Source organism: Salvelinus sp. IW2-2015, linkage group LG7 (assembly GCF_002910315.2).
Source record: "Salvelinus sp. IW2-2015 linkage group LG7, ASM291031v2, whole genome shotgun sequence".
NCBI lineage: Eukaryota > Metazoa > Chordata > Actinopteri > Salmoniformes > Salmonidae > Salvelinus > Salvelinus sp. IW2-2015.
Window position 1 is genome coordinate 16,065,713 of NC_036847.1, and position 19,523 is coordinate 16,085,235.

General features: G+C 40.0%; 1 protein-coding gene across 1 annotated transcript; it reads left to right on the forward strand.

The window, feature by feature from the left end:
• Window positions 1-3,552: 3,552 nt before the first annotated feature.
• On the forward strand, window positions 3,553-18,976 carry exosc10 (exosome component 10). Its single transcript, XM_023991140.2, has 25 exons — window positions 3,553-3,736; window positions 4,419-4,555; window positions 5,074-5,197; window positions 5,307-5,411; window positions 6,678-6,843; window positions 7,139-7,247; window positions 7,338-7,413; window positions 13,777-13,887; window positions 14,020-14,163; window positions 14,313-14,503; window positions 14,668-14,824; window positions 14,923-15,071; window positions 15,363-15,413; window positions 15,533-15,644; window positions 16,479-16,523; window positions 16,636-16,711; window positions 16,802-16,911; window positions 17,063-17,152; window positions 17,232-17,300; window positions 17,453-17,546; window positions 17,636-17,709; window positions 17,806-17,983; window positions 18,129-18,193; window positions 18,372-18,448; window positions 18,779-18,976. The coding sequence occupies exons 1-25, from the start codon at window positions 3,623-3,625 to the stop codon at window positions 18,807-18,809; spliced, it is 2,655 nt and encodes an 884-aa protein (XP_023846908.1). The 5' UTR covers window positions 3,553-3,622; the 3' UTR covers window positions 18,810-18,976.
• The last annotated feature ends 547 nt before the right edge of the window (window positions 18,977-19,523 follow it).

Genomic DNA, 19,523 nt, shown 5'->3' on the forward strand with positions numbered 1-19,523 from the left:
TGATCTCCATGAGATTGTATCAAGAATGTTTTCACGATGAAAAGTAATTGGCTGATCTTGTATACTGAATCTGTGCATGTACAATATTGTTTGGTGCATTTATGTTTTCTAAAACAAAAAATTAAAGGAAAACGATTTACAGAGGATTTTCTCTTCAGTGTTGTTGAGTTGTGTGACTTATACTGTATAATGGCAGTCTACTTTGACCAAGAAAGTAGAATAGTCAGTATTTATTTCATTCATATTTTTTTCTGATTTGTCCAACTACTGATATTGATTTGCTGACATTGAACAGCTGACCAAAGGATCCTTCCATGAAGTGCACATGAGTGCACCATTAAAGACTTAGTTCTGTGTCTTCCTATTTTTAAAAGATCAAATAGATWTTTGACATATGCACAGACATTGCATAACTGCAATCACAAGAAAATGATAGTACTGGACACAAGCATAATGCTACTATAATAACAACTTTTCAGGATTTTCAGGACTTTTCATGTGTCCATTAATATCGGTTAAGGCAGAACAAAAGTCTTCCGTAATTGGTCAGATGCTCGGTTAAATTCTGGGTCCATACTTAAGAGAAGAGATAGAACGACGATCGAAACCGGAAGGAAGAGCTCCACCCTCTTTTGCAAGTTACCCGTAAGTCTATGGGCCAAATTTCTCCTACCCTTCCGAAATTCGAAAGATGCTGGTTACGTTCGACTGTTTAGACGTTGCCAGATCTTACAAAGCCTGGATAGGTAGTGTAACGACCCAGGGTTTATAAGCGCGGAAATCGACTCTGCCGCACGAGCATGCTTTTGCGGCAGAGTCGATAGCGCGCCGGACCTCGGGCTAGAAGGTCGAAGGTTCGAGACTTGCCCCCTGCTGTTTCATTACATTGGTATCAGAAGTGATCGGACCTTGGTCGAGGGTTCGAGACCTGCCCCCTGCTGTTTCATTACATTGGTGTCAGAAGTGTGCTTGGCCGGTGAGCGCGTTCCTGTACTCTTCCTGACGTAGAGTCGCAAGCTTGCGCGAGGACGCGCTCTTTGGAGGGAGTAGTATAACGACCCTGGGTTTATAAGCGCGGAAATCGACTTTACCGCACGAGCATGCTTTTGCGGAATAGTCGATAGCGCGCCGGACCTCGGGCTAGGGGGTCGAGGGTTCGAGACCTGCTCCCCGCTGTTTCATTACAGTATTTTACCTATCAACTAACCATATCATATTTTATAGCAATCTGTCGGTCGATGACACGGTCGATACCGTGGCATGCAACCATTGGTTGATGATGCAACGTCTAAGCAGTGGAACGCGAACGCTAACACCTGCGAAATCGTGATTTATCCAAAGCACGGGAACTAACGCTGCTCGTTATCTCCCGTTGTATCATGATAGATCTACCATCTATGGATCTGCAGTACAATTTATGGTTACATAGTCTGTCCACGAGAGTCTTTTTTTGTAATATTTTTTTTCTTACATTTTAATTGTCTGACATTTTACTGTATCGTTAGGATCTAGTAACATAAGCATTTTGCTGCTCCCGCTATAACTACTGCTAAACCAATACACTTTTTTTATTTGATTTGTGTGTCCACTGTTCAAGTCCAGCCCCTTTCCTCTCACAAACAGCATATGAAGGTACTCTATGTGCTGAAATATCTATCAACCCAGTGTTGCAGAGACGCTTTTAAAGGTCCAATGCAGCCGTTTTTATCTCAATATCAAATCATTTTCGGGTAACAATTAAGTACCTTACAGTGATTGTTTAATAATAAAAAAATGTCAAAAAGAAACAAAATAGTTTCTTAGGAAAAAAGCGATTTCTCTAGATTTTTTTTTAGGACTGTCTGGGAGTGGTCTTAGGGCTCCCGAGTGGCGCAGCGGTCTAAGGCACTGCATCTCAGTGCTAGAGGCATCACTACAGACCCTGGTTTGATTCCAGGCTGTATCACAACTGGCTGTATTTGGGAGTCCCATAGGGCTGTGCACAATTGGCCCAACTTCGTTAGGGTTTGGCTGGGGTAGGCCGTTATTGTAAATAAGAATTTGTTCTTAACAGACTTGCATGGTTAAATAAAATAGTGGGGAAGGGAAAACTGAAGACTAGCTGTAATTGGCAGAGAGGTTTGGAACTCTTTCCTATTGGTGTATTAAATAATTTACTGCCTGGTGAAGGTTCATCCCACCAAAACAGGCTGACATTTCAGGCGGTCTTTTCAAACAGCTCTTACACTAAAAGGGCATTATCATAATTTTCACAATTTCACAGTACAATCTGAACCTTATAGTGTGGAAATATATATGAAACACAGGAAAAATCTATTTAAGATAKTAAGAGAAAAGGACCCTGTACAAAGATCAATATGAAGAGGAATGGAAGAGAAAAGGTTCCTCTCCACACACCACAGATCCAAATAATGACTTGTCTATGTGTCAATMCCCAGAGCGCTGCACTACACATGCTATTGATCAGTGGATCAAAAGGAAACCACTTTAACACCTGAAAGACCATTGCTCCTGTACCCAAGAAAGCGAAGGTAATTGAACTAAATGACTATCGCCCCATAGCACTCACTTCTGTCACAATTAAGTGTTTTGAGAGGCTAGTTAAGGACCATATCTCCTCCACCTTATCCGACATCCTAGACCTACTACAATTCACATACCGCCCCCAACAGATCCAAGGACGATGCAATCGCCATTGCACTGCACACTGCCTTTTAATGTCCCCAGCACAAGGTGCACGTGTGTAATGATCACACTGTTTAATGAGCTTCTTGATATGACACACCTGTCAGGTGGATGTATTGTTTTGTGAAATAAGAAATGCTCACTAACAGGGATGTAAACAAATTTGTGCACAAAATTTGAGAGGAATAAGCTTTTTGTGTGTGTGGAAAATTTCAGAGTCTGTAATATATATATATATACTGTATATTAACGACTGACATTGCTCATTCTGATATTTCCTAATTTCTTATTATTTACTTGATTATGGAATATGTGCGTATTGTTTTGTATTTATAGGTATTACTGGACTGTCGGAGCTAGAAATACAAGCATTTCGCTGCATTGCGATAACAACTGCAAATCTGTGTACATTTTGATATACATGGAGGAAGATGGGGACAATACTCAGATGAACACTGCCATCCGCTGGTACAATCTTCTAATTACAACAGCCTTATGGACTTGTGTGAGGAGAGAAATAGAATGCAGGGGCCGCAAAAACAGGCCTGCCCTTTAATTAACCTATGCCTACACAAAGCTTAATAAAATATTTGTGCATTTCACAGTAGTGCCAACACAGGGTGGGTGCAAGTTGGTAGATCATAGGCTATTGAGCAGTGGGAGATGGGGGACAGAACAAACAATTCTAGGGTTATTTTACTAAGGGCACTCTAGTCATTTAGGGGTTTTAATTGTATGTGAGTGATATATGCTATATATATTTTTCAAAGTTACTCAAACCAACTGAAATATGGTGCGTTCTGTCTCTGCTCTATACTCCAGTCCGGATAGTGGCGCTATTGCTCATCTAATGTTAGTGTTACCCATAAAATCCAATGGTGAAGAAGAAAAACCAAGCGCGGTTGCTTCCTGCCACTCGCATGTACAGAAATTAGAGATGGATTCTTCAAACAGTAACAAACAAAATAATAATCAATCTCTTAACGAAGACCCAGCTGGTGTGGACAACGAGTTTTGTCCCGGTTTCAAGGATGTGGATGCATTTGTGAAGGTAGTGAGCTGGCTAACGAGCTGTACTGTGTCTGCAGCGTGTAAAACGTGGACCAACTAACGTTAGCTAACTAACGTTAGCTATATGTCTCGTAGTAGTAGTAGTAGTAGCAGCAGCTACGTTAGCAAGCCGATCTAATGCTTTAACATCGATTCTAACAAAATAATTTATGCACAACATAAGCAAGAGCTTTGTCTCGGGTGTTCAGGATGGTCACGCCAGGTTCCACTTCTCGCTACCTAGCTAGGGAGAATCCTCACACAGTAATACCAGAGGCCCAACTCAGCGTAAAACCTGTCTCCCTCCAGCCACCAGCAGGTGGAGTTTTTTCGTTGTTTAGACAAAGCAAGGATATTTTGTATGGAGGTCAATGATAATGTCACATTGGGTCAACAACAAAAAAAWTATGACTTCTTTTCTACGAGAGGTTTGTTTATTTGCTCGAATAGAAGTTTCATAATGGTTAAGTTAAGAGTGTACTGCTGTGAGTAGGACACGTGACATCCCGGAAACTTTGAGAAAAAACACTCGGAGTTGTCTGAGATTGCTATTCATGGTATGAGCATAGTAGCATTTAACCATGTATCTTGTCAGTATATCCATTTTTGGTGACGCTAGCAAGATGGATTATGCATAAAGGTAATTTTATCTTTGAGTAAGCCTTACCCTTTCTCTTCTATAGTATGGACTTGGCACTGTCGTAGCAGCTACCAAGGCATCTGCCAGTCTACCACAAGTAGGGGATGAATATGACTTATATCGCAGCTTCCCCGGATTTCAAGAATTCTGTGAAACTCAAGGAGATGGACTGTTGRATTGGTGAGTTATAATTTGTAACCCCATAATGCATTGCTTTATTTCACAGGAGCTTGGTGGTGCCATAATTGGGGAGGATGGGATCATAGTAATGACTTGAATGGAATTCGTGAAATGGTATCGAACTCATGGTTTCCATACATTTGATACCATTCCATTTACTCCAGTCATTATTATGACCCGTCTTCACATCAGCAGCACTGAATGCTGATTGGCTGACAGTCATGATATGTCAGACCATATACCACGGGTGTTCTTTTTACTGCTCCAATTACTTTGGTAACCAGTTTATAATAGCAATAAGGCACCCTGGGTATTTGTGGTATATGGCCAATATAACACGGCTAAGGTCTGTGTCCATAAGAAAACGTCCCTTAGCTGTGGTCGGGCCACATGTACATACTGGTAAAGTAGTACTGGATTGTAAACAGTTTGACATTGCTGCCATGAAAAATGGTTGGCATAAAAGTCACTCATGCACCATCTTCCCAACATGTTTGTCTTTTTCTTCCCATGATCAGTATGAGTCAGATAATGCACCACCATGGCTGCAGAGCTCACATGAGAGACCGCAACAAACTGACGGGGTTGGAGGAAAGATTTGACTTGGTGGTTGACTCCAATGATGTAATTCTTGAGAAAGTGGTATGTATACCAAAGTGGCAGCATATTCTGAACTAATCACTTTTCTAATTCCCCATTATTTTGGGAATTATTCTGAAGTCAACACTTTAAAAAAAAAAATGCTTTTCAGGGTATTCTGCTTGATGATGCTGCCGGAGTCAACAGGAGCCAGCAACCTGTCATGCCCGCAGGTTTTCAGCCCCCTAAGATCGTCGTATCCAGTTGGAATCGTAAGGTGCAGAAACAAAGCTTCTTGGCACAGGGGCCACAAAATTACAAACCTGTCAGAACTATTGTCTAAACATCACGACTGTTATCATGTTACTCCATGGATATCAGTCTGAAAGAAGTCGCTGTAAAAGACGCAATAATCTCTACTAGACAGAATGTTGAAAAAAATATTTAACCGTACACTGCTGTTCAAAAGTTTGGGGTCACTTAGAAATGTCCTTGTTTTTGAAAGAAAAGCACATTTTTTGTCCTTTAAAATAACATCGAATTGATCAGAAATACAGTGTATAGACATTCATTTTGTAAATGACTATTGTAGTTGGAAACGGCAGATTTTCTTTTTAATGGAATATCTACATTTATCAGCAACCATCACTCCTGTGTTCCAATGGCACATTGTTAGCTAATCCAAGTTTATCATTTTAAAAGTCTAGTTGATCATTAGAAAATGGCAAAAGGGTTATGTTAGCACAGCTGAAAACTGTTGTATTAATTAAAGAAGCAATAAAACTGGCCTTTTAGACTAGTTGAGTATCTGGAGCATCAGCATTTGTGGGTTCGATTACAGGCTCAAAATGGCCAGAAACAAAGAACTTTCTTCAGAAACTAGTCAGTCTATTCTTSTTCTGAGAAACGAGGGCTATTCCATACGAGAAATTGCCAAGAAATAGAAGATCTTGTACACCGCTGTGTACTACTCCCTTCATAGAACAGCGCAAACTGGCTCTAACCAGAATAGAAAGGAGTGGGAGGCCCCTGTGCACAACTGAGCAAGAGGACAAGTACATTAGTGTCTAGTTTGAGAAAGACGCCTCAGTTTTCAGCTGTGCTAACATAATTTCAAAGGTGTTTTCTAATGACCAATTAGCCTTTTAAAATGATAAACTTGGATTAGCTAACACAACGTGCCATTGGAACACAGGAATGATGGTTGCTGATAATGGGCATCTGTACGCCTAAGTAGATATTCCATTCAAAATCGTCCGTGTCCAGCTACAATAGTCGTTTACAACATTAACAATGTCTACATTGTATTTCTGATCAATTTGATGTTATTTTAATTGACAAAAAAATTGCTTTTCTTTCAAAAACAAGGACATTTATAAGTGACCCTTAACTTTTGAAAGCTAGTGTACTTTACCGGTTGTCCTTTTGGCGGTAGGAAGTGGAGATAAAATGTCCACATCTAACGAAAAGTTAATGTTTCTAACATTGTTTGGAATGTTCCTCTTCTATGGTAGTATTATTGTTTTTTGTCTTTATTGAACAGGGGGGTGACTCTGGTTCTGGACGTAGTTCAGAGACATTCCGACTCCTCCAAGCCAAAAACGTCACCAGACCTCAGTTGAAATTCCGGGAAAAAGTTGACAATAGCAACACACCGTTTACTCCCAAGATCTTCGTCAAGCCCAATGCAGTAAAACCACTTCCTTCATGTAAGTCGCGTTTGCCATAATTTCAAATAAATTCAGTTGTAACATAATTTTTGTGCCAACACTTTCCTGGTATTTAGAAATGACACATCAGCATTGTATTACCCAATATGATCACCTGATCACAACTCTTTTGGCCTCTTAAGGGTTCATAAGATAACTCAACTATGTATCATTGTGTTCCATGTAGTTGCCAAAAATACAAAATGATTTACTAAAAAGTACCAATTAAATAAATTGTACATGCAATAATGAAGTGCGATGAAGACGTCCATTGATCCCACATTTCCTGTCGTAGATTTTACCAACAAACACATTCGCAAAGAGAGACCAGAGGATTTGGATGTCCCTGCCGCCCTGGCTGATTTCATTCACCAGCAGAGAACTCAGGAGCATGTAGAAGACATGTAAGACATTCTGAGTCAGTGTACTCTCTTGTTCCAAGGTAGAAATGTGATAATATCCCATCTGACATTGCTATAATTTTTCCTCCATAGGTTCGCTCACCCATACCAATACGAACTGGATCACCTTGCGTTACCCGAGAATCTTCTGTCCAAGCCTGAACTCCAGGTAAATTGTTTGGTTAACACTTTATTTGAGGTATAGCGTCATAACTAGGATCCTGCGTTTTGGCCGATAAAATTAGACACTGCTTTTACCGGTATTTCAAGCATTATCTTGCTAGTGTCGCTGCAGGTAAAGAGTTAGAGGAAATGTTATTTACACAAGTTGTCTATAATCAATGTCTGGTTGTGCGTGTGTGTGTTTGGTGGGGGGATTGCCTGAGTCAGGGGAGGCTCTGAATCTTGTTCGCACAAAACCTATTATTTAGCAGGGAATATTATTTGTAGATCAATGATTATACATCTCACTTTGCTCAAGTTGACTCTTTTAACGGACTCAAAATCTAATTGTGTTAGTCTCATACACAGTTCACTGCAGATATAAAAGTACAGTAAAGTGCTTTTGTGCTAGCTCACTCAACATTGCAGTACAATATCAATAATATGCAAAGGTCAAATAAAAAATTACTAGTAATTATAAGGTATATACATAGTATTATAACTGATATGTGCACAATAGTATATACAGTACATATTAATGTGCTATGACAAGTATGACTGTATACAAATATAAAATGGATAGTGTTTTGGTCGCACAGTTGAATAAATGTTATAAAATAGAACAGCAGCACTGACTTTGTGGTTGTGTGCTTGTGTGGAGAGTCAGTGCAAATAGTCTCTGAGGTGCAGGTCTGAGCAGGTAGACAGCTAGGGTTATCTGTCTGATGGCCTGGTGGTAGAAGCTGTCTCAGAGCCTGTTGGTCAGATGGTAAGAGTTAACAGTCCATAGCTCGAGTGACTGAAGTCCTTGATCTTCCGGGCCTTCCTCAGACACCGGATGCTATAAATGTCCTGGAGGGCAGGGAGCCCGCCCCCGGTGATGTATTGAGCCATCCTCACCACCCTCTGTAGAGTCTTGCGGTTTTGTGTGGTGCAGTTTCCCTACCAGGCAATGATGTAGTCGGTCAAGATGCTCATTGGTGCAGCTGTAGAACTTCTTGAGGATGTGAGGTCCCATGCCAAGTTTTTTTCAGTTGCCTGAAGTTGAAGAGGCGCTGTTGTGCCTTCACCACTGTCTGTGTGATTGGTCCATGTCAGGTCCTCTGTGATGTGTATGCCATGGAACTTGAATCTTTTGACCCTCTACTGCAACCTGTTGATGGAGATGGGGGGTGTCCCCTCCTGTGTCCGGTAGTCCACGATCACCTTGGTTTTACTGACATTGAGGGAGATGTAATTTTCCACTGCAAGTGCTCTCACCTGCTCCCTGTCTCGTCGGCTATCAGGCCCACCACTGTTGTGTTGGCAAACTTAACGATGGACTCTATTAGTATGGATGCAAACTGGTGAGGGCCCAAAAAGGTTATTTTTCTCTCTCTTTTTTTCACTGAAACATGCAAATAATCCCTTCTAGGGGGAAATGCAGGTTTTAACTAATTAAACAAAGAATATGACCTACATGATCAGTCTGTGTAAAATAAAGTGGTTAATGTGAACCTAACTCACAGCACACAAAAAAATGTAAGGAAAGCATTCCAATTATTTGTTGCCTCGACTTTATTGCAAATGACACTCAAGTTAAGAAAAAACAATYCACTGATTTTGCTGTTTGCCATGCCAGCCTTTTATAATAGAACGKTTGTGACCACGCACATCTAAATATTGCACTTGGGGAAAAAACATSTTAACTTCTTTCGGCTGAGATCCTGTTAAAACTTCTTATGGCTGCATCCCGCTACCGGGATCGATATGACAGCAGCCAGTGAAAGTGCAGGGCGCCAAATTCAAACAACAGAAATCTCATAATTAAAATTCCTCAAACATACATGTGTRTTATATCATTTTAAAGGTAATCTTGTTGTTAATCCAACCAAAGTGTCCGATTTCAAATATGCTTTTCAGGGAAAGCACCACAAACGATTATGTTGGGTCACCACCAAACCTCAATAAGCACAGCCATTTTTCCAGCGAAATATAGCAGTCACAAAAAGCAGAAATAGAGATCAAATTAATCACTYACCTTTGATGATCTTCATCAGATGACACTCATAGGACTTCATGTTACACAATACATGCATGTTTTGTTTGATTAAGTTAATATTTATATTTAAAAAATCTGAGTTTACATTGGCGCGTTACAAACATCAAGTGATTTTGCATAGCCACATCGTTTCAACAGAAATACTCATCATAAATGTAGATGATAATACAAGTTATACACATGGAATTATAGATATACCTCTCCTTAATGCAACCGCTGTGTCAGCAGACCATGCAATAATCTGAGATGGCGCTCAGAACAATAGCCAAATTAGCCGCCATGTTGGAGTGAACAGAAACCAGAAAATACATGATAAATGTTTCCTTACCTTTGGTGAACTTCATCGGAATGCAGTCCTAGGAATCCCAGGTCCACAATAAATGCTTGAATTGTTCGGTAATGTCAGTTATTTATGTCCAATTAGCTACTTTGGTTAGCGCGTTTGGTAAACAATTCCAACGTCACAAAGCACGTCCACTATAACGTGACAAAATGTCCAAAYGTTCCATAACAGTCAGTAGAAACATGCCAAACGATGTACTGAATCAATCTTTAGAATGTTGTTAACATACATCTTGAATAACATTCCAACCGGAGAATTAGATTGACTTAAGTTGAGCGATGGAACGGAGCTGCCTATCACGTGAATGCGCGTGGTCAGCGGTGACTAATTCCTGTCTCCTATGGGCCCCCCTTCACATTAGAGTCATCAGACAAAGTTATATTGACTGTTGACATCTAGTYGAAGCCGCAGGAAGTGAAAACTCATCAATATCTCGCTGTAATTTCAATGAGAGCTTGGTTGAAACTCTGCCACCCTCAGAAAAAATCTAAACAGGAAGTGGAACTTCTCAGGTTTTTGCCTGCCATATGAGTTCTGTTATACTCACAGAGATCATTCAAACAGTTTTAGAAACTTCAGAGTGTTTTCTATCCAATACTAATAATAATATGCAAATATTAGCCACTATGACTGAGGAGCAGGCCGTTTACTCTGTGCACCTTTCATCCAAGCTACTCAATACTGCCCCTGCAGCCATAAGAAGTTAACGGGATTGACTTGACAACAGCCAGTGAAAGTGCAGGGTGCCAAATTCAAACAACAGAAATCTCATAATTAAAATTCCTCAAACATACAAGTATTTTACACCATTTTAAAGATACTCTTCTTGTTAATCCCACCACAGTGTCCGATTTCAAATAGGCTTATTTACAGAAATAGAGAAAATGAATCACTAACCTTTGATCTTCATCAGATGACACTCATAGGACTTCATGTTACATGTAATGTGTATGTTTTGTTCGATAAAGTTCATATTTATATCCAAAAATCTTAGTTTACATTGGCGRGTTATGTTCAGTAATGTTTTGCCTCAAACATCCGGTGATTTTGCAGAGAGCCACATCAATTTACAGAAATACTCATAATAAACATTGATAAAAGATACAAGTGTTATACATGGGACTTTAGATAAACTTCTCCTTAATGCAACCGCTGTGTCAGATTTCAAAACAACTTTACGGAAAAAGCACACCATGCAATAATCTGAGTACGGCGCTCAGACACAAAAACAAGCCATACAGGTACCCGCCATGTTGTGGAGTCAACAGAAGTCAGAAATGGCATTATAAATATTCACTTACCTTTGATGATCTTCATCAGAATGCACTCCCTGGAATCCCAGTTCCACAAATGTTTGTTTTGTTCGATAAAGTCTATAATTTGTCCAAATACCTTCTTTTTGTTCGCTCGTTTAGTTTAAAAATCCAAATTCATGATGACGCGCAGGCCAGACAAAGTCAAAAAATTCCATTACAGTTCGTAGAAACGTGTCAATCGATGTATAGAATCAATCTTTAGGATGTTTTTAACATAAATCTTCGATAATGTTTCAACCGGAGAATTCCTTTGTCTTTAGAAACGAAAAGGAACGCAGCTACCTCTCACGGGGGCGCGCCTGAGTGAGCTCATGGCACTCTGCCAGACACCTGGTTGAAACAGCTCTCATTCCCTCATCCTTCACAGTAGAAGCCTGAAACAATGTTCTCAAGACTGTTGACATCTAGTGGAAGCCTTAGGAAGTGCAATATGACCCCATAGACACTGTATATTGGATAGGCAAACCTCAGATTTCCCACTTCCTGGTTGGATTTTTCCTCAGGTTTTTCCCTGCCATATGAGTTCTGTTATACTCACAGACATCATTCAAACAGTTTTAGAAACTTCAGAGTGTTTTCTATCCAAATMTACTATTATGCATATCTTAGCTTCTGGGCCTGAGTAGCAGGCAGTTTACGCTGGGCACRTTATTCATCCAAGCTACTCAATACTGCCCCCAGCCATAAGAAGTTAAGTAGAAATAGAATGAAACAAACAGGCATTCTATTTTTGCTCTATTATAGTGGCCCAATTATTTATTTATTTAACCTTTATTTAACCAGGTAGGCAAGTTGAGAACAAGTTCTCATCTACAATTGCGACCTGACCAAGATAAAGCAAAGCAGTTCGACACATACAACAACACAGTTACACATAGAGTAAAACAAACATACAGTCAATAATACAGTAGAAAAATAAGTATATACAATGTGAGCAAATGAGGTAAGTGAGGTGAAGGCAAAAAAAGGCCATGGTGGCGAAGTAAATACAATATAGCAAGTAAAACACTGGAATGGTAGATTTGCAGTGGAAGAATGTGCACAGTAGAAATATAAATAATGGGGTGCAAAGAAGCAAAATAAATACAGTAGGGGAAGAGGTAGTTGTTTGGGCTAAATTATAGATAGGCTATGTGCAGTAATCTGTGAGCTGCTTTGTCAGCTGGTGCTTAAAGCTAGTGAGGGAGATAAGTGTTTCCAGTTTCAGAGATTTTTGTAGTTCGTTCCAGTCATTGGCAACAGAGAACTGGAAGGAGAGGCGGCCAAACGAGGAATTTGTTATATTATAGTGGCCACTATAGTGCACTTGATCAGTCTACAAGGCTACATGTGTGCAAAAATAAAGTTCACWGAGTAAAAAATGTAATAATCCCCCCCTCACTCACAAGTGTTACTGTCAAATTCAACACAACAAAAGCAGTATCTTTGGGCTACTGCACATTATTACATTGTAGAACAGATGTCCACAGGCAGAAAGTGTACAATGTGCCAGCAGAGCATGATACCCTTTGTTGACATAATTGATCTCTTTCAGGCAGAGAGTACACCTGTCATACCCCTTTTTATCCACTGTATTGAAAAAGTGAGAAAGAGGGAAAGTGTGTGGTGGTCCTTTCACCTCTTTAGTGGCATCCAGCTTAAGCCAGCCCCAGCGACACTTAACTGTTTAACAAGCAACACCTCATTTTCACACAATTCTCTCATTCTGAAAATGAATTTACTGTACTGTGGAGGGAAAACATTAGTTCACAGATAGTTCGTTAGCTAGTTAACATTTCAGATTGCCAGCGTCCAGTAAGTAACTAACGCGTTCTAACTTGAGGAACGGCAAGGAGTCGTGTAACGTTATCATACTAGAGCGAATTGTTTAYGTTACTAACGTTGGGTCATCTGATGTTGTAACATTAACTAGCTAACGTTAGCTGTCTGACTTTATTTTCACACCATAAACTAAATTATTTGATCAGTTCAGTTGGCTAATGTTGCTCAACATTTCTCTGGCACGCTATATCGGATAATTCGATCCAGCTAGCAAGATACAAACTATTTTGGTTTCATAACGGTGAATTTCGACAAAAGGTGTCTAGTTTCATCCCTGTATTAGGGGCAGTTAAAGGGGAGAGTCAATAAAAACAACCATGAAAGTATATAGGAAATAATAAAGTCCAATATTTTCACTTGAAAATGCCCCACATGGGTGCTTGTTGCAGATTACAATAATATATTCAGCAAAACCTGCAACATTGGGCTACTTTACTGCAAACGAAAATGTGCATTATCATGCCTGAGACCTTGTCAAGTCCATCCGGTGTCACTTTTATTTTTGAATAGCTAAATACACGGTCATGAAGCATTTTGACCATGACGCCTGACACTTTGTTGACCTTGACATTGCTGGATATCTTTATTGAAAGCTGTTGGATATCTTTATTGAAAGCTGTTGGATATCTTTATTGAAAGCTGTTGGATATCTTTATTGAAAGCTGTTGGATATCTTTATTGAAAGCTGTTGGATATCTTTATTGAAAGCTGTTGGATATCTTTATTGAAAGCTAATATTAGTCAAGTTCGCCTCTAGCACGATTAAGGAAATGTCTGTTTTTTTTATCTTTGTGTGACACATTTTCTCAATTGATGCCAGACTTCATTTTCTGTGTTTTGATTTTTCAGATGTACAAACCACTTGCTGAGACAAAGTGCTCATTCATTGACAATCTGGAGGATCTGGTGGCAGTAAACGAGAAACTGGCCAAGACGTCGGAGTTTGCAGTAGATCTGGAGGTAAATTGTACCTCAAATAACTAAGCTTTAAAGATGGGGAAAATGAACGCTTGCTAGTTTTAGCCTTTTGTGACCTCTCYTCTGTCCTACCCATCCTATTTTCTGTTGAATCATGTGTATCTTCTTTCTTAGCACCACTCCTACAGAAGTTTTTTGGGCATCACCTGCCTGATGCAGATTTCAACACGGGATGAAGACTTCATTATAGACACCTTGGTGCTGCGTAGTGAGCTGTACATACTCAATGAGGCTTTCACAGATCCCGCCATCGTCAAGGTCATTGCCTGGTTGTCTAGGCACATTTTGGATTTCACAGCACAATGCCCAATAATGGCAATGGTAGCAGGCTTAGCATTTCAGTTTACAGAAACTTCAGTATAGCCTAGAATTTGAGTCACTAATGTAGGTTTATATGACTTTTGCAGGTTTTCCATGGTGCCGATTCTGATATTGAGTGGCTGCAAAAGGATTTAGGCCTTTACATTGTCAACATGTTTGACACCCACCAGGCATCACGTACCCTTAACCTGGGCAGGCACTCGCTTGACCACTTGCTTAAGCTGTTCTGCAACGTGGACTCTGACAAACGCTACCAACTGGCAGACTGGAGAATACGGTAATGTKATTTCGCTAACCCTCTATTATGCACTTTGATGTTGTAGATGTTCATGTGTGCTCTGATTGTTCATGAATGTGTACTAAATAGTTTTCACTTAAATCTGTTCATGTTGGCCTGGGTGCAAAATATGATTTGATTGAATTGCTTTTGATTTTCCCTAGGCCTTTGCCAGATGAGATGTTTCAGTATGCCCGGGCAGATACCCACTACCTCCTCTATGTCTACGATCGGCTGAGGGTGGACCTGTGGGAAGTGGGCAACGGGCAGCCTGCCCTGCTGCAGATGGTCTGGCACAAAAGCAAAGACATCTCATTGAAGGTATGCTTCTCAAGCTGAATAGCGCGACAGAACATTACCGCACCACCTAGGCCTAGTTAACTTGTTCAGACACTAACAACGAAAACCCCTCTCTGCAGAAATACATGAAGCCACTCTTCACTGAGAACTCCTACATGGACCTGCTGAGGAAGCAGAAGAAGGCGTTCAACACGCAGCAGCTAACTGCCTTCCGACTGCTGTACGGCTGGAGGGACAAGCTGGCCAGACAGGAGGATGAGAGCACTGGGTAGGGAGGGTCTTGCCTATGGACCCATTTGCCGTTTGCTCGCTTAGGAGCTGATGCTCAAGAGTATTTGGTTAGGATTGTGAAGTTGGTCTATGAAAGCCAGCTTTATACTGTCTGCTACATACAACTGTTTTTATATTTCCTACCCTCTTTCCCCAGTAAGCACCTCTCACACTGCTTGAGATGTAAAATCACCTGATTCATCTCAAACTGAYATAGAAATAATGAAAATGGCAAGGGTTTTTGTTAAGTATATGACTTTTATTTAAACTTGCTTGCCGTGTGTTTCAGATATGTCCTGCCCAATCATATGATGATTAAGATCTCTGACATCCTGCCCAAGTAAGTTGAGAGATGCCTGCCCCCCCCCCCCCAAAAAAAAACACACACCTGTGCGCATGCACACACAAACATTAATACCATGTTAAACAATCCCCATCTGTTTGTTTTTTTTCTACCAGAGAGCCTCAGGGCATCATTGCTTGCTGTAACCCTGTCCCCCCATTGGTGCGGCAGCAGGTCAACGAGCTCCACCTATTGGTGCAGCAGGCCAGGGAGATGCCCCTTCTCAAGGTGAGACATGCCTGGGGGCAGTGTTGATTGTTTACTATATTTAACCCCAATCAACTACCTGAATTTATTGAGTAGTATCTATTTTCAATGATGACAACCTTGCTAACCAGCCTGACACATCTTGGTTTGGGTGACTTGATGCTGTTATAGTGTCAAATAAGTAACTAGTGAATAAAGGTACTCAAATCAAATTTTATTGGTCACATACACATGATGTTAACAAATGTTAATGCCAGTGTAGCGAAATGCTTGTGTTTGTGCTTCTAGTTCCGACAGTGCGGTAATATCTAACAAGTAATTAACAGTTCCCCAACAACTACCTAATACACACATCTAAAAGGGTTAATGAGAATATGTACATATAAATATATGGATGAGTGATGGCCGAGCGGTATAGGCAAGGTGCAATAGATGGTATAAAATACAGTATATACATATGATATGAGGAATGTAAGCTATGTGAACATTATTTAAAGTGGCATTGTATAAAGTGACTAGTGATCCATTTATTAAAGTGGTCAGTGATTGGGTCTCAATGTAGGTAGCAGCCTCTCTGAGTTAGTGATTGCTGTTTTAACAGTCTGATGGCCTTGAAATAGAAGCTGCTTTTCTGTCTCTCGGTCCCAGCTTTGATGCACCTGTACTGACCTCGCCTTCTGGATGGTAGTGGTGTGAACAGGCAGTGGCTCGGGTGGTTGTTGTCCTTGATGATCTTTTTGGCCTTCCTGTGACATCGGGTGCTGTAGGTGTCATGGAGGGCATGTAGTTTGCCCCCTGCGTTTTATACCATGGGTTTCACTTTAATCAATGTTTTCCGTGTGTGTGTGTATATAGGCTGAAATTGTGGCTGAGAAGAAGAAAGCACTCACGCCCATAAAGGTTTGTAAAACTAATTAATTGATACCACATCCACTTGGTTATACATTTTCACAGGTCATTTATGAGCAAAACTGCCTGTATCTGAAGTGCCATGGATTGGTTCTTTTTGCAGCCAGAAATTCCTCTTTTTGGTCCTCATGATACATCCAGAGTCTCTGAAAGGGATTTCCCCAGCTTTACCCCAAATGGTAAGATATATCTTAAGTCCATTGTTAACATTGTTGTCCTTGGCTATAGTCAATTAAACAAATGAAAATGTACTTTGCGTCTACTTTCAGAACTCTCAACCAAAAAGGGGGCACTCTTTTCTGACGAGGAGCAGGGAGAGGAGGTTGACATGCATAAAATGATGGGTCTAGTGGTTTCAGCGAAAATCACATTGTTTGAGGTAAGAACTATCTGTCTGTTTGTGTTTTGGCCCATGAATGAATGGTACACTACAGTACACCTCTCAGATTTGTTGTCTGTTATAAAACTGTTTGAAATGTGACTGTAATGATGTCGGTTGGTGACTTGTGTGTTTTGTGCTTCTTTTGAAGGAGGACACAGTCAAATACCCTGGTCACCTCACAGTGGCTCAACAGAAAGCATGCAGGGTTGTCGAGTCGTTTCAGAACCCTTTCCGAATGGTAAGATGCATTGACCTGGTAGTGCTTGGTTAACCAATGATGTGTTTTGTTTTGCTATAATGCATCCTCTTATTTTTAGTATCTACCGTCAAACGACATCCATATCTCCAAAAATGCTAAGTTCGACCCCTCTACGAAAATATATGAGGTATTTAATTCATTGATATTTGTTCATAATGATTGTGGCAGAAATGATGCCACTGAAGTCTGAACTCGGAGATGGTCAATATTATCTTTAAGTTCGAACTGTCGAACTTCATTTGTCCTGCTTGTGTTATATTATCCACGATGTTTCAACAGATCAGTAATAGATGGAAGCTGCAGAGTATGGAACAGCAGCAGAAGGAGGTAGAGGCCAGAAAGAAAGCGAAGGAAGAGGCAAAGGCAGCAGCAGGTGTGGTGTACTTGACTTGATTCAAATTAACTTTCTAATATTATTTCCAACCATCCTTTGTGAATATTGTGAGATTTCTTGTCCTACAGAGGAAAGGAAGAAGGCCAAGCAGAGCTACCAGGAATCACTTCAGAATGTTGCGACTGTGCGTCAGCAAGCTTCAGTGGGTAGTTTTCACATTTCTTCAGAGCTATAAGAAAACGTTTTCAATTCTGTGCAGGCAAGTTATCTCATTACATTGTGTTTACATTTCCATCAGGAATCTATAAAACCAGGAGGAAAGAAAAGGGAGAGGGTTGCCAGTGAGACAGGAGAGTCGACCCCAAAACCTAACAAGAAACTAATGAAAGCTGCTGAGAAGAAAAACGAGGACTCTACACCACCTCTGGTTTTCAAACCGTATGACTACAGCCAGTCAGATTTCAAGGTCTTTGCTGGTATGCAACCACATGTATTTGTTTATGTTCTATCTGACTTTGGTCATGATATTTGTAGTTGGCTGATGAGATTATTTTGCATCTCCACACATGACCTTCTTTTCTCATTGTATGTGGTGAAATAAATCATTTTTTGATGTTCTAGGGGCCAAAGGAAATGATGGTAAACAGTTTGATCCAGACAGACAAGGCCATGAACCCAGGAAAAAGGTATTATTAACATCAAGTTATAATTATTACATTTGCCAAATTGACCCACTGTGTGTACATTGTGCATTCAACATCATCTTGCTAAGTCTACCTTTAACGCTGGCAAGATATTTGTGGGAAAGTAACAGTTCTCATGATTATTGTAATATCAAGTGAACATTCCTTTTGGTTTCTGTAGAAAAATGCAAAAGCACAAAAATCGAACGCCTGTGCTGGAAACCGAAGTATGTCCTTTTTTGAAGGAAAATCCGAAAGGTAACAAGATTCATGCTTGCTGTTTTGGAGACACCATCGCACTTGCTTGCAAAGATATTTGCTGTAAAAAATAAAATTAAAATAAATAAAAAAGAAGTAAATAAGTTAATTGCTTAGCCACAGTTAGACATGGTGCTTAGCTAGCCACCTACAATTGTTTACAGTTAATTAACACTTCTACTTTTGCTAGCTAGAAAATGGCGGGTGTCTCCAGTTTACATTTTACCATTGTGACGTGCATCCATGCATATCCATTTTCTATGCCTATCACAATTCCAGTTTTGATTGTTCCACTAATAACACTGTTGGTTTTCTTTATTCATCTTGCAGAGGAGTCCGTCGTAATTGGCCTAAAAGATAGGTCTACCCATCAATGAACTTCTCTTCTCAAAAAGGAAACATGTTTTAAAATTAGATTTTTTTTTGTCTGTGGATCTATTTACCCTATGTTAATACAATGGTGCAGAAAATATTTTTTTCTTTAACAAAGTATTTGCAACCTGCATATTAAAATCGTTTTTAAGGGAATTTGTCTAACTTATTTTCTTTGTTGATGGAATCCTWACAAAATGTGCTTGCAAACATTCCGACTAGACTTTCAGGTACATTTTTAAACGCACTTGGCTGCCGCTCATTAAAAGAGGAACTGGTCAAAACTATGCTGACTTTGGGAATTATCATTTTGAAGACATTTGCAGTAGTCTTCATAAATTGAGTACCTTTCCAAGATTAGTTGTGTAAATGAACAGCAACCAGTGACTTGTCTAATGTGCAACAAGTACTTTACCTGACTTGTCTGATGGGCAACAAGTTCTATTATACCTGGCTGAAAGTAATGGTTGAGAGGGGAGAGCCAAAGTACAGGAACATAGGAAATCTCCATTGTTATACTGACTGTTGCTCTGAAAAAGTATGTACTAATGTCTGTTGACTGATACTATCTTGTAAAGACAGAAAAAAAAGTAACCAAATTGACAATATATCTATTCTAGGCTACCTCAAAATACGCAGATGATAAATGACAAAATATACTGTATATTATATGCCATTTAGCAGAAGCTTTTATCCACAGCCA